The 13,155-nt window shown below is 36.2% G+C and overlaps 1 protein-coding gene across 1 annotated transcript in view; it reads right to left on the bottom strand.

Annotated features, from left to right (window-relative positions):
* Positions 1-13,155, bottom strand: part of DNAH8 (dynein axonemal heavy chain 8) — a 114,004-nt gene that overhangs the window by 80,515 nt on the left and 20,334 nt on the right. The window contains 9 exon segments of the mRNA XM_063153346.1: positions 2,806-2,932; positions 4,502-4,689; positions 6,333-6,519; positions 8,077-8,137; positions 9,046-9,182; positions 10,111-10,135; positions 11,143-11,170; positions 11,245-11,374; positions 12,124-12,243. Of these exon segments, the coding sequence (XP_063009416.1) occupies positions 2,806-2,932; positions 4,502-4,689; positions 6,333-6,519; positions 8,077-8,137; positions 9,046-9,182; positions 10,111-10,135; positions 11,143-11,170; positions 11,245-11,374; positions 12,124-12,243 (1,003 nt within the window).

The following is a 13,155-nucleotide window of genomic DNA, read 5'->3' as shown; positions in this document are numbered from 1 at the left end:
ATGTTATCTGTAAAACCTATTAGTAAGCTTACCTGGTGGAGCACATAGAGAAGATGAATAAAGAACAAAATGTCTACTTATTAATGTGGATTTTCAGAGAATAGCTTTGATATACCTTAACCAAATGTGTTAAGATCAGTGATATTTAAATGCTTTATACCCTTTGAGGAAATGGCATCTTGGGATTTCAAAACTGGCACTTGGCATAGTTCACAGCTAAAACTGTAAGCTGACACATCATGTTATATGAACTTTATATATAACCAAAAGCCAACACTGAAGAGACAGAAGAGTCAAGAAATCAAATTTATTTTCAGAAAAAATCAGGATTTTATTAGGCAGCATTTTGTACTCTGGTAAAAGAAAGCAAAATATACTAATAGCATAAAACACTTCTGCTCAAAAAACCACAAATTTTGCAGCAGATATAGATGCTCCTTTAATAATGTGTGCATTAACATTAAAGAGATGATTCGTGAAGCCCAGGCGTATTTCAAGAAAACCACCACACCTTTCCAGAAGTTAAAATGTGTAAATTACAATAAATCAGTTCCCAAACCTGAACTGAGTACAAGAAACTACCTGCTGTCCCAGATCACAAAAGACATTTAACATCTTTGTTCTGTAACCTAGAGGACTTGGGTCCCTGTGATGCAGAGGTCACACATGACAATCAACAAAAAACATATACTTTTGGATACACTCTTTCTTCCTACTCTTGGTCACACAACATTAGATAGAGTTTTCCAGAGCAGTTTCATTAAAAAGAAACTGCATCAAGAAACTGGATGAGGATGTGCAGTCAGCAGTCTGACATTTTTGCCTGTTCACTGAAAGAAATAGGGTCAACACATCACCAAGATCCTGAAATGAATTTGTCTTCAAAGCAGGCATCTTCTGCTTCTCTGATGTGCAAGAAAGACAAATTTCACAGGTTATTTCTTAATCTAATCAAGCTAATCTGTCGTAAGAAGAGGGTTGCTCATTAGAAATACAGCCACACTGATATTTGCAGCAGGACACATTTTCTACTTGCCACCAGGTACCAACCAGATAGTTGGTCAAGAGAAGACGTGTTAGCCTCGTAAAAACCTGTGAGGTGAAGGGGATAAGTGCCATTGGAATCCTTAGCACAATCAACTGTGGCACAAATGCCATAGAATAAACAGCTTAATTCGGAACGTAATGTTCTGACAGCCAGAGATACCAAACATGGAAATGACTAAGTAGCCACGTCTCCTCCTGAAACAAACACTGAAAGGGAACAACACATTAATGCTGTTAAGTGCTAGTTTTTCTCCAGTACCAAAGAAGGTGCTTTATGCTTCCAATGCTCTTTATAACCATTGGCTGATGTGATGCCAGACAGGAGTACCAAGGATGATCAAATCAGCGTCAATACACATTCGTTAACTCTTTGAAAGTCTCCATAACAACTTCACATTCGTGACAAAACTTAGTGCCCACATTTACAAGCAGAGAAGGCAAGGAGAATGGAGGAATGGAGGATTTTTTAATCACAGATTTCTTAGAAGGATCTGAGTGAGCCCTGGCTGACAGTTGATGAGGTCTCTTCAGTGATTTTTATTCATATTGAAATATATCTAGATATATTTCAATGTATATATATTCATATTTACAAGAATAAACCTGTCTCACATAGTATCCTTCTGGACAAAGCACACAGCTGGATAAACACATCATGTGAGGGTGAGCAGCTGGCTCATGGGCTGAACACAAAGGGTTGTGGTGAACGAGGTGACATCAGACTGGGGACCTGGCAATAGTGGGGTTCCAAAAGGCTCCATTTTAGACCTCAGCTTCTGCAACACCTTCATAAATGACTTGGACATAGAACTGGAAGGAATACTAAAGAAGTTCACAGACTGGGCGGAGCTGTTGACTCACTTGAAGTCAGAGAGGCCCTGCAGAGAGACCTCGACAAACCAGACGGCTGGGCAATCACCAACCATGTGTAGTTCAACAAGGGAAAGTGCCGGATTCTGCACCTGGAATGGGGAAACCCTGGATGTAGGGACAGACTGGGGAATGAGATGCTGGAAAGCAGTGGTGCAGAGAGGAACCTGGGGCTCCTGGTTGACAGCAAGCTGAAGTGGAGTCAGGAGTGCCCTGGCAGCCAGGAGGGCCAAGCATGTCCTGGGAGCATCAGGCACAGCATTGCTGGCCAGACCAGGGAGGGCATTGTCCTGCTCTGCTCTGCACTGGGGCAGCCTCACCTTGAGGCCTGAGTGCAGCTTTGGTCACCACAAAATAAGAAAGATACTAAACTATTAGAGAGCATCCGAAGGAGGTCAATGAAAATGATGAAGGGCCTTGAGGGGAAGCCGTATGAAGAGCAGCTGAGGGCACTTGGTCTGCTCAGCCTGGAGAAGAGGAGACTGAGAAGAGACCACACTGAAGTTACACCTTCCTTGTGAAGGGGAAGAGGAGGGGCAGGCACTGATCTCTTCTTTGTAGTAACCAGTGACAGGACACAGAATGGCCTGAAGTTGTGTCAGGGGAGGTTTAGGTTGAATATTATATAGAGGTTCTTCACCCAGAGGGTGGTTGGGCTGGAATTGGCACCTCAGGGAAGTGGTCACAGCACCAGCCTGACATAGCTCAAAAAGCATTTGGACAGTGCTCTCAGGCACATGGTGTCATTCTTGGGCATGGGCCTGTGCAGGGTCAGGAGTTGGACTTTGATGATCCTTGTGGGTCCCTTTCAACCATGCATCTTCTGTGATTGTGTGACTATTTTACTCATCATCTTACTGTACATACTAAGATAAGAAAATGTCATACCTGTGTGCAACTCAATTGGACCAAGAGGCAGAGTGGGTTTAAAATTTTTCATCTCTTGCTCAAACGTATCGTAGTGAACTATTTCTTCTTTAATTTCAGACAAGGTGGGACCAGTAGCAAAAAATTCCTGTGTGCAGTTTAAAATGTCAATCAACAAATGTCCTTTCCCATAATTTTGGTAAAACATGTTGCAACTGTAATTCAGCAATTACTGAAAATGTATATCATTATTATACTTGGTTTTAGCCTTCTGTAGCCTTGCTAGCATCGTAAAATGAATGTTTATAAATTTCTCTGTCACTAACACTCAATCTTGTTGGGAAATTCCAATCAAATTCAACAGAAAAACAGATAACCAAGACATATAAAGGACCTACTTGTTTTGTGAAAACAGGTGATGAAACAGAGGCCAAATACATGCCCACACTTACAGAAAGACTACCTCATAAGCCAAATTATGTGAGAAACAATCACAATAAAACACATTTTCTAAGTAGTTCCCTGAGCAGAACTCAAAGGTAGCAAAATTTTGTGATTCTGAAAAGCTGCAATTCAGCTATGTTACTTAAGACCTGTATTGATTATGCTTACACTGGATGGACAAGTAATAAATGCCGAAAGCATTTATCATCCCACTTCTACTCTTCTGTCCAAGAGTACCCAGACAGGCAGTGAAAGGGTTAGCATAGTGGAAAAGGAAGAATGTAGAAATTAAACATGTGTGTATAAAACTTAACTGCCTTATTATTGAAGGTTTCACTGTAGCAGTAGCCTATTCCTCAGTAGTAACTAGATCAAGCTAGTAACATTAATTACTTTAGTCTTAAATTTTTAATTAGACTAACAGGAAATTTTCAGCCCTGCTTATGAATTGGTGGGGTTTTAACCCACACAAACTCCTCTTGAATTCTACCATTTCATGGTCACTGCAGCATAAAACTGCCCCTTGAGTTTCACCTTCCCCACCCCCAGCTCCTCTTTGTTGGTGAGAACAAGGTAGAGTATGGCACCTCCTTTCATTGGCTCTTCCATTACTTGGTCAAAAAAGAATCATCAACACATTCCAGGAACCTCCTGGATTGCTTACGGCCTGCTGTGCTGTTCCTCCAGCAGCATGAGGATCAGGGTTTGTGAGTGTGAGGCTGCTCCTGTCTGTCTACACAAAGCCTCATCTGCTTGGACCTCCTGGTCAGGCAGCCTGTAGCAGATCCCCACTATAATGTCACCAGTCCCTGCCCTCCTTTTAATCCTGACCTGGTCTTCCCTGCCTAGCCTTCCCAAAGAGCCTGCATCCCTCGATTCCAACTCTCCACTCATAGTGCCATCCCACCAAATCCCTGTGATACCAGTACCCTTGCAGGTATGTACATATCTCTAACTCCTCTTGTTAATACCCTGTGCTACCTGTGTTTGCATAGAGACATGTGTCATATCAAATTGGGTTGGTTTTTTCTGGCCAAAAATCCAGAGTTACACAAACAAAATAAAGCAATTACCAGGTTTTCAGTATCTAGAATGGCACAGAATCAGTATTAGCAGATACAATACCATTCCTACAGAAAGATAAAAGAAGAATTTCAGCTGTAAATGTGTTTTCTACATATTTTTTTTCCTTGATTTTTTTCACAATGTTTTCTGATTTCAAAAGATAGGATTAATGAAGAATAGTCCTGTAAATGATAATCATTAAACTGACCTGAAATATGGCATCTTTATCTCCTGTCCACAACACCTTATATTTATCAAATTCTTTCAGAACTTCACTAACTCCTTCTTTTAGAGAACTCGCAGAAGAAGAGAGATTCACAATTATTTTAGTAATAGTTTCATTTTCTGCAACACCCGAGTAAAAATTTTTTAACTTTCTGACAACATCATCACCTTCTGTAAAATAAAATTATATATAAATCAATAAATTGCTGACAGTCTGATTAGAATTCTCTTCTAAACCTATGCATACCAAATTGAGCAATGGTGCTCTTCAGAAAGGCTGAGTATCCCTCTTCAAAGATCTATCACACTGCTTAATGTGAAGTACCAGCTGCTAGCTCGTGCCAGGCACTATACAGCTAGAGCAAATTCACTTTAAAATGAAGGTTTTCAAATGGAAAGAAAATAGTCTTCTTCATTCACAAATTTCATTTTCTCAATGAATGAAATGAATGAATGAAATGAATGAATGTAATTGTAAGCAGAACATCAAAGGCCTCATAAACATTCCACATTATTTAATAACTTTTTAAAATTTTTGAAATTAAAGTTTTAATATATACACTGCTTAAAGTTGTGTAAACTTCTTGACCTCTTTGATTAATTGCTGAGAAAATCAGGGTCAATATAGAAACTGATATTCGTCAGATCTGACGAGCTCCTTCTTCCATAACAATCCCTGAGCCTTTTGAAGCAGATTTCAGTGAACAAAGAAGAAAAATCCACCCTTCCCACAGTATATATTGTTTAACGAGGGGAATTTGGGGCAGCTCCAAGTTGTCTTTTATTCAAAAGGCCTTTTCTGGGGTCTGCTTACTGGAAACAGTCTCAGATTCATCCGTCCTTACGAGTTTACTCCATAATCTCATAGCTACAGTATTAACATATGCCCCCAGGCGTTGCTGGTGTCTAGTTAAAGGTGATGAAAATGGTCATTGCTGATGCTGTATTTTGACACAGCAGAGGAAAAGACTCTGAGTGTCTGACAAGGATTGGCTCCTGCCACCCTGCCTGAAGCCCATTAAAAGAGGTGAGACTCATACAAGACACAAAAGTAGAAGAATAAAGTAACAGCCCTGGACTGTCAGAGAGAAAAACTTTCCAAGATGTTACAGATTTTTTGAAGGAATGATAACAAAGATATAACTGGATTGCATATCACTGGGTCAAACAGCTAAGAAAAAACAATGGTAAAAACATATTTAGGCTTTTATGGGGGCTTGCAAAATGTATGGAGAGACACTTGGAAATAATATTAAGAAATAAAGTATTTGACTAAAATGGATGCAGGTCTGTCTCCAGTCAAATATATTTCATTCACATGAAAAAAACATTTCAGGTGTTTTTAATCCAATCTAGGAATACATCCAACAATTAAAATCTTTCCTGAAATCTGTCTGTTGCTGTATCTCAATATTTCAATGAGATTTGGTATAAAATCATGGTTTATGGTTTCAGCTATATCATTATGGCTACATTCCACAATAAGGAGGTAAAACAATTGATCAACAGCTCACTTTGCCTTAAGTTAAGTAAAATATTCAGAATCTAGGAATTTTTCAAAGTTTTTTTGAAACTTTGCTTACTGTTTTTTGCTTACTGTTTTTCAGAGTTGTAATACTTATGTAAGCCTGAAAAGCTATGTCTGAAAAATACAGGTAATTAAATCAAAATAAACCCCCAAAATTAATGTAAAATAATCCACAGTAGGCTTCTCTGACTAAAAGAGAGCTTCTTTACAACTATTTACATTTGCCATAGTTATTAAAGCAAAAAGTAAAATGAAAATTAAAACAAAACCTAAACAAACCACTTACTTTCTCCTTTTCTGCCTCTTTTTCCTTGTGATCCAAAGCCTGCAGAAGCTGATTGCTGTTCTGTTTTTAAAATAGATTTTTGCAAATGCCTCTGTCCCCACTGAGCAACTCCTCGATTTACTTCCAGTATTAAATGAACCATGCGATTGATGGCATGCTGTATATCATCTAAAGTGGGAACTATTACCTATTCAAAACAGTTGAAAATTGTTGAAATAAATGTAACTAGTTGTCATTTTTGAGACCTCAGTTTTACTCCACCCATAGTGAATTGCAGAGTTTACCCCAGAAGAGAAGCTGGAAAATACAACTTTAGCAGGTTTTCTGGCTCAGAATTGCTTCTAAAGAGATGAAACATACTGTAGTGACCTACCATCTAATTATGCACTCATACTGTGGGTGAAAAGTCAACCAAGTATATAAGCAGATAGATTTACTGGCTTTTTTTACACCTGCAACATTTTAAGAATCATTTTTATAATGACTTTTATATAATGTATGAGAATACATTACAAACCTTGTTTTTTACACTCTAGAATAACAAAGCATTAGAAATTGCATGCTATCATGCAACCACCACTTCCCACCCTTTCCAGGCATAAAAGCAAGGCTCTTGCAAGCTCTCACTAGAGTTTAGCATTAGCAAAGAGGTATTTTTCCCAGAATTACTTGATTACTGCCCTGGATCAGCCAAGCATTTCAGGACTGGAAAGAGAGATGTACTTCCTTTGCAGTGGGTAGAGCTTGGTGCTTTATGCTTCTACAAATGTCAACAAGGTAAGGCTTCTACACTTTGACAGAAATTACATATCATATGTACACACACAATGTGAATGTATAACATAATGGCCATAGGAACGCCAGTTCAATGTCAAAGGAATATCACCTAAGAGCAAAACTTTTTTTCACTGTAATTTCAATATAAACCCATCAATCTTTATAAGATATTTGAGAAATTTTGTAACCTTCTCTCATAAAATAAAAAATACATATTGCTGACATATAGTTATTTTACTCTACAAAAGGAAAACAAATGAATGCTTTACTTCTTTGCAATTGAGCTGCCTTTTTTTCCCTGTACCTAGAAATCCACAAGTCCTTTATGTGGTTTTGAATCTTCTATTTTTGTTCAGTGTTCCTCATTCCGGCCATCTAAATTCCCATTTAGGTGACTTAAGCCAAACTGAGCAAAGATAATGCTCATTATTGAAATTCAACAAAAGGATTTAGATTATACAAGTAAGAGAAGAACAAGAGTAAGAGTAAGAATAAGAATAAGAATAAGAATAAGAATAAGAATAAGAATAAGAATAAGAATAAGAATAAGAATAAGAATAAGAATAAGAATAAGAATAAGAATAAGAATAAGAATAAGAATAAGAATAAGAATAAAGCAAGATGTAGAACCTATTCCATGTAATAGTAGTAATACAACTACTACTACACGTGAGGAGAACTGTAATCATTCTGCAAAGAACATGAATGAATTGATTGCAATGTAATTGCTAAATCACAGAAGGTTAAAAAGCAAGGTTCTGCAAGCACTACTGAGACAGAGGCCAGAGCATTGGGACTGCAAGCACATTTCATCAGTGCTCTCAGCACACTGAAAGATATGAGCAACTGCTCTCCTTTGGAGAAAATGCTGGTTCAGTGGAAGCGTGCCCACAGCCTGCACTTGGGCAAATGCAGAGATAACTCTAAGACAATGTAACTTACCTTACCTATATAAAATAAAACTTACCAGATTTGGAATCTGAAGGTGTACTTCTGCTTTTATAAAAGGAGGGACGTTCTCAGATTGGCTGTAAAATGGTTTTGACACATATCATAAACAGTTCACCACAAAACCTCCTCAGTTTATCTGAGAAATATAGTTTTGAGCTACATTTTCTGACCAAAGCCTCATGGAGAATTTTCAAATGGAATTATGTACTATTTCCAAAACTTACAGAAGTTTCTTATTTAAAGGATAAAGAAAATAGCTAGAGCTCTACCATTCTGACAAAGGCTAACTTGGATCGAGCCATTGTTTCAGAATTTTTTCTCCAGAGTATTTTCTGGATTTTAAACTCTCAGGTTAAGAATGATTGAACTCTGCCAGTGGTTTGAATAGGGCATAAGAAGGTCTCATTGATCATTAAATGCAGCAACCTATCAAGAGCAAAAGTTGTGCCACTACATTTTAGGTAAGTATTCAACTGAATGGAAAAAAGTTTCAAAGATGAAAAGCTGGTGCAAAATTATAAAAACATGATGTTAACCTACTCAAAACTGAAATGAAAGCCTAAAAACATAGAGCAAAGTAAAATTTTAAATGCTGTGGTATGATATATTAACCAAATCAGGGAGGATTCAACAATATGATAGAGTAGACAAATACGAAGGAAACAACCAAAAAAATTCCCATTGACTTTGATAAGGATTTCAAGACATTTTTTATGAACAATGTCCATAGGAAAAAAAAGTGCAATTCAGACTTTAACAAACATTAATGACAAAACATCATAATCTTCACTTGCTTGAACTAAATTCTCTTAATAGAATTTTAAGTAGGCTTTTCAAAGCACAATATATTATACTGAAACAATTCTGTCTCTGAAATCTATGCCTGTTCAAACAGAGACAAATCTATAGAAATCATCCTGAATATAGGAGAGTGATTTTGTATGGATCTTGCCACTATCATGAAGAATTCATAGAGAGTGCATACTATTGAGGGAATCCTTCATTAGCAACTTACATTGGAGCACTCATTCTTCTTCTAATACGATCCAAAGACAGTCGGGTTGATTTCTGGAGACAGACTAGCAGCCGGCGACTGAAATGGGCAAGTAAGTCTTTACAGTTCTGTAATAAATAAACCATACATTATTTAGCAACATGTTCACATAGGAACCTGAAAATTATTGCAAAAACATCATAAGTCAAACCTAATAGATTTTGTCAGAAGGAACTTATGCTGTAAGCTACATGAAAGACACAAAGTGAGAAGTTGGGGGGTTGTAAGCAAGTAAATAAGTAAAAGCTGCATGGAAAAGTAAATACAGGATGTGAAGAAATAACTTGTCTTATTCAGATACAGAATACTGAAATCTGTTTGAAATATGGTCCTTCAGAAAAGCTCTCCATATTAAAAAAGAACAAATAGAAACCAAGCCACAAAACTAAACCATGAATTATTCAAGAATATTGGTGCCCATGCATCCATTTTTGAATAAGAGACAAATACAATAAAATGCAACTGGATCAAGAATATGAAAACACAGCAACATGAAATTCTCACTATTTTTAAAAATTGCAACATCGTAGCATTATTGTATTTGTACTTCCAACTTTGAGAGTCCTTGTTCTTTACTTCTACTTTCCTTTTTTGCTGAACATGAAGAAACTGCATTCTTCATGGGAAAAGTACAAAGACAATCTTTGCTGATGAAGTCGGAAGAGAATGATAGAAATGATGAAAGATCCTGTCTACCCAAGAGGGAAAGCCTGTGTTATGGCTTAGGCACATTATTGTCTCCAGTTTTTACACTTACCACTCCTGTCAAGTATTTGTTTAATAAAGGTGAAAATTTGAATAAAATGCAATATACTTGTGAAAACTAAAATCCATCTCAAATGCACTTTTTAGGTAAGCTATTTCATCATTGTACATTATATTTGACAGTTTCCATGTGATGTCTTTCTGTAACACAGATATGCAGCTACCAAAACTCAAGATCCTGTTTACTAATCCAATTGGCCTAAAAATAATTTCCTTATTTTCACAAAACACCTTTTTAAACTCTTCTTCTTTATCACTGATCCTGCCATCTTCACTTTTAGGTCCTTCAGCAGGAGCTTTTTCTTTACCTCCAAATGCTATACGCTTGTCTTTTCCTGTAAATTAAAAAAAAAGAAAGTTGTTATTATATAAATATTCTGATTTAAAGCATGCTGTCCCCTCATTAGAGGCAAAACAAATATTGACTTTTATTTAGTAATACCTGGATCACCAAAAATTGGTTTTATTTCATGACACTTTTTCACACCAGGAATGTGGTTTAGAGACCGGCCCATAGGCCTTAGCTTAGCAAACACAGTGCACTACCACTAAGGATGGCTTGGCAGTCATTAATATATCCATGAAAATGACCAAAAAATCAAAATAAGCATAAACAATTTAACAAAGGACAGAGAAGTATTTTTGTTTCATGATTTTCTGCTTGCATCCTACTGAACCACCTGCAGTATTGACCCTGCCTATGCCTCTACAGCTGGAGAAACCTGAACCTAGAAGAAAAAAAATCCCATGAAAGAAAAGAGCTCCATTACTGATTAAGCATCAAAATAAAATTTTCCTTAAAGCATTTTTTTTCCTTCAAATATAAACTATTTCTCTTGTAACAATACGGGATCTTCTAAAATCTTAGTAAGACATCTCAAAGAAGCAGAAACCAGTCATTCAAGTGCCAGCCTTTGACAATACTAATTTAAACTGACCAGCCAAAAAAGCACATAATTGTACTGCTGCAGGAAAGTTAAAAACAGAGGCACAGTACCAAATAGCTGACAGAGCTGAGAAGAGAGGAACACTGGATTTCATTTACAGGTGGCCAGATGTGACATGGGAGAGTTATGATGAGTGACTGACAGAAATGGAACTTTAATGTTCTTCCTCTAGAGCAAATACTTTGCTAATCTAAACAGAAGGACAGCTTTTAACTCTAGAAACCCCACAACTGAGTTATCTCCATACTTCATGAGCTAGCGTTTTACTTTAACAGTGGTTAAAGAAGGCAGAGCTGTGACATAGATGAAATTTTAGTGAGAGGAAAATTTGTTTAGCAAATTAGCTAAAACATCAGTTTTGATAAAAACTAGCTAAAGTCCACCCGAATTTTTTATTTAAATAAGCATTATTGACTACCTTGAAATTCTGAGGGCCTAAAAGATGGAAATAGACAATGTTTTTCAAATATCTCTATTAGATCTTGAACAGATTCTTCAACGCGCATGCTTTTGACGTTAAAGAGCTCAGAACATTCTTTAGTATATTCCTGTTAAATAAAAATATCAATGCATTGTCATAGATAACACTGATTATCTTATTACTGTTTCTCTTGATGGAGATTAAAAACATTTCTCTGAATATTGTATTAATCAGACCAAAACCATTTCAATGAAACATATATACTTATTAAAATATACTTGTACATTTATAAAAACTTCTGCTATATTATCACTATATTTTTAATGTCTAAAAAAGCCCAGGTTTTCAAATGCAATGGTACTTTTAGGTGCTTAAAAAAATCCTGAATGTTGAAGAGAGGTCACATTCTGAATCTGAAATTACCCAAACACTGTTTCAGCTGTCCTTAATAAATTTATTTACTTGCACTGATTTAATAATTAATACATTTTTAGCCTATTTTGTACTAAGAAAACTTTTAGATTTTCAAATATACTTGTTGGAAAGTATTTTTTGCCTTCTCCTTAAAAACAACAGTTTGGAAAAAGCAGGGGGGAAGAAGGGCTGTATATCTCTGAGGTCCTTCATACACAAGAAATCATACACAATAAATACAAAGCACTTAAACAAGATTATCTATGACATACTACAGCTTAAGTATCTCAAATACCAAAGAACCAATATATCTTCATATAAAATATTTTAACTAAAATAATTTAATTACAAATAAAGTTCTGTATTTCCTCAGAGAATTTTATAGTTTTATTTTCATTTACTAAGGCATTTTTTTCTAACATGCCCTAAAATTCTAGTTGAAAGATGTAAAGTGGCACACACCTCATTGTCAGTCAACAGATCCTCAATTTTGAGAGCATCATCTACTGGCAAGCTAACTAAAGAAGTACTTGATATTTCTTCTAATAATGTACCAATCCGCACGTCAGTTATAATATTTACCTAAAAAGAGAAAACCACATTAATACCATACATTTATCTTTAAAGCATAATGTATTACATTTTAGAGCACTCTAACAGGTAAAAAATGTATTGCAGAAAAATAAATGCAGGAATGTTACAGAGTAGAAAATTCTCCAAGTGAATAATAACAAGAGTTATGGTAACTTAAGGGTTATTTACAATTACTAGACTCCCAAAGAATCCTGGCTGGTTTAACTGCAGTTTTAGGCAGACAGGCAGTTACAAAAAGTCAGACTGGATCATTCCTGTCATGCAAGGTACACAGCTTCTAGATTAAACAAAACAGAGTAATAGAACAAGCTACATCAATATAATTGGATACTTGTTCATGATCTTACTGACCACAAGATTAGCAACAAGGCAAGTGGGGGGGGTCTACTATAAATTGCTTATGGGTTAATCTTCAGTCCTTCTCCTTCTTTTAGTCAACACCGTTTTTGCTGGGGTTTTGATCCTAAATTGCAGCATTATCAGTATACAGTTAACTACACTGAATTGTTTTTTGCCATGGAAGAATCCAAGTAAAAGTGATTTCTGTCCATCTTTTAGTCTTTTATCTGAAGTACTCTGCGTTTATGATATTCCATCTTGTTTTTCACAATATACCTCATGCTTCCATTGCACATCACTTTTTTTCCTGTTTGACAATAATACCCCATTTGTAGAAATCAAGAGTCTAACCAAGGTTAATTTTTTTAATTGATATGAGAGGGGGAAGTAAAAAAAGCCACATACAACCTAAATTTACACAAAAACATGGTTATTTTAGATATACTCAGGCTTACAAAACTGTTCATTTCTGACAAAGACAATATTTTTCCAGCTTTGGGTTCCAGTGGCAAACAGGGCATTGCTCATAATTATGATTTTCTACCATACATAAAAAGAACT

Source organism: Melospiza melodia, chromosome 3 (genome assembly GCF_035770615.1).
Source record: "Melospiza melodia melodia isolate bMelMel2 chromosome 3, bMelMel2.pri, whole genome shotgun sequence".
In the NCBI taxonomy this organism is placed as follows: domain Eukaryota; kingdom Metazoa; phylum Chordata; class Aves; order Passeriformes; family Passerellidae; genus Melospiza; species Melospiza melodia.
Note: the sequence above shows the minus strand (reverse complement) of the source record. Positions and strands in the feature narration are given on the sequence as shown.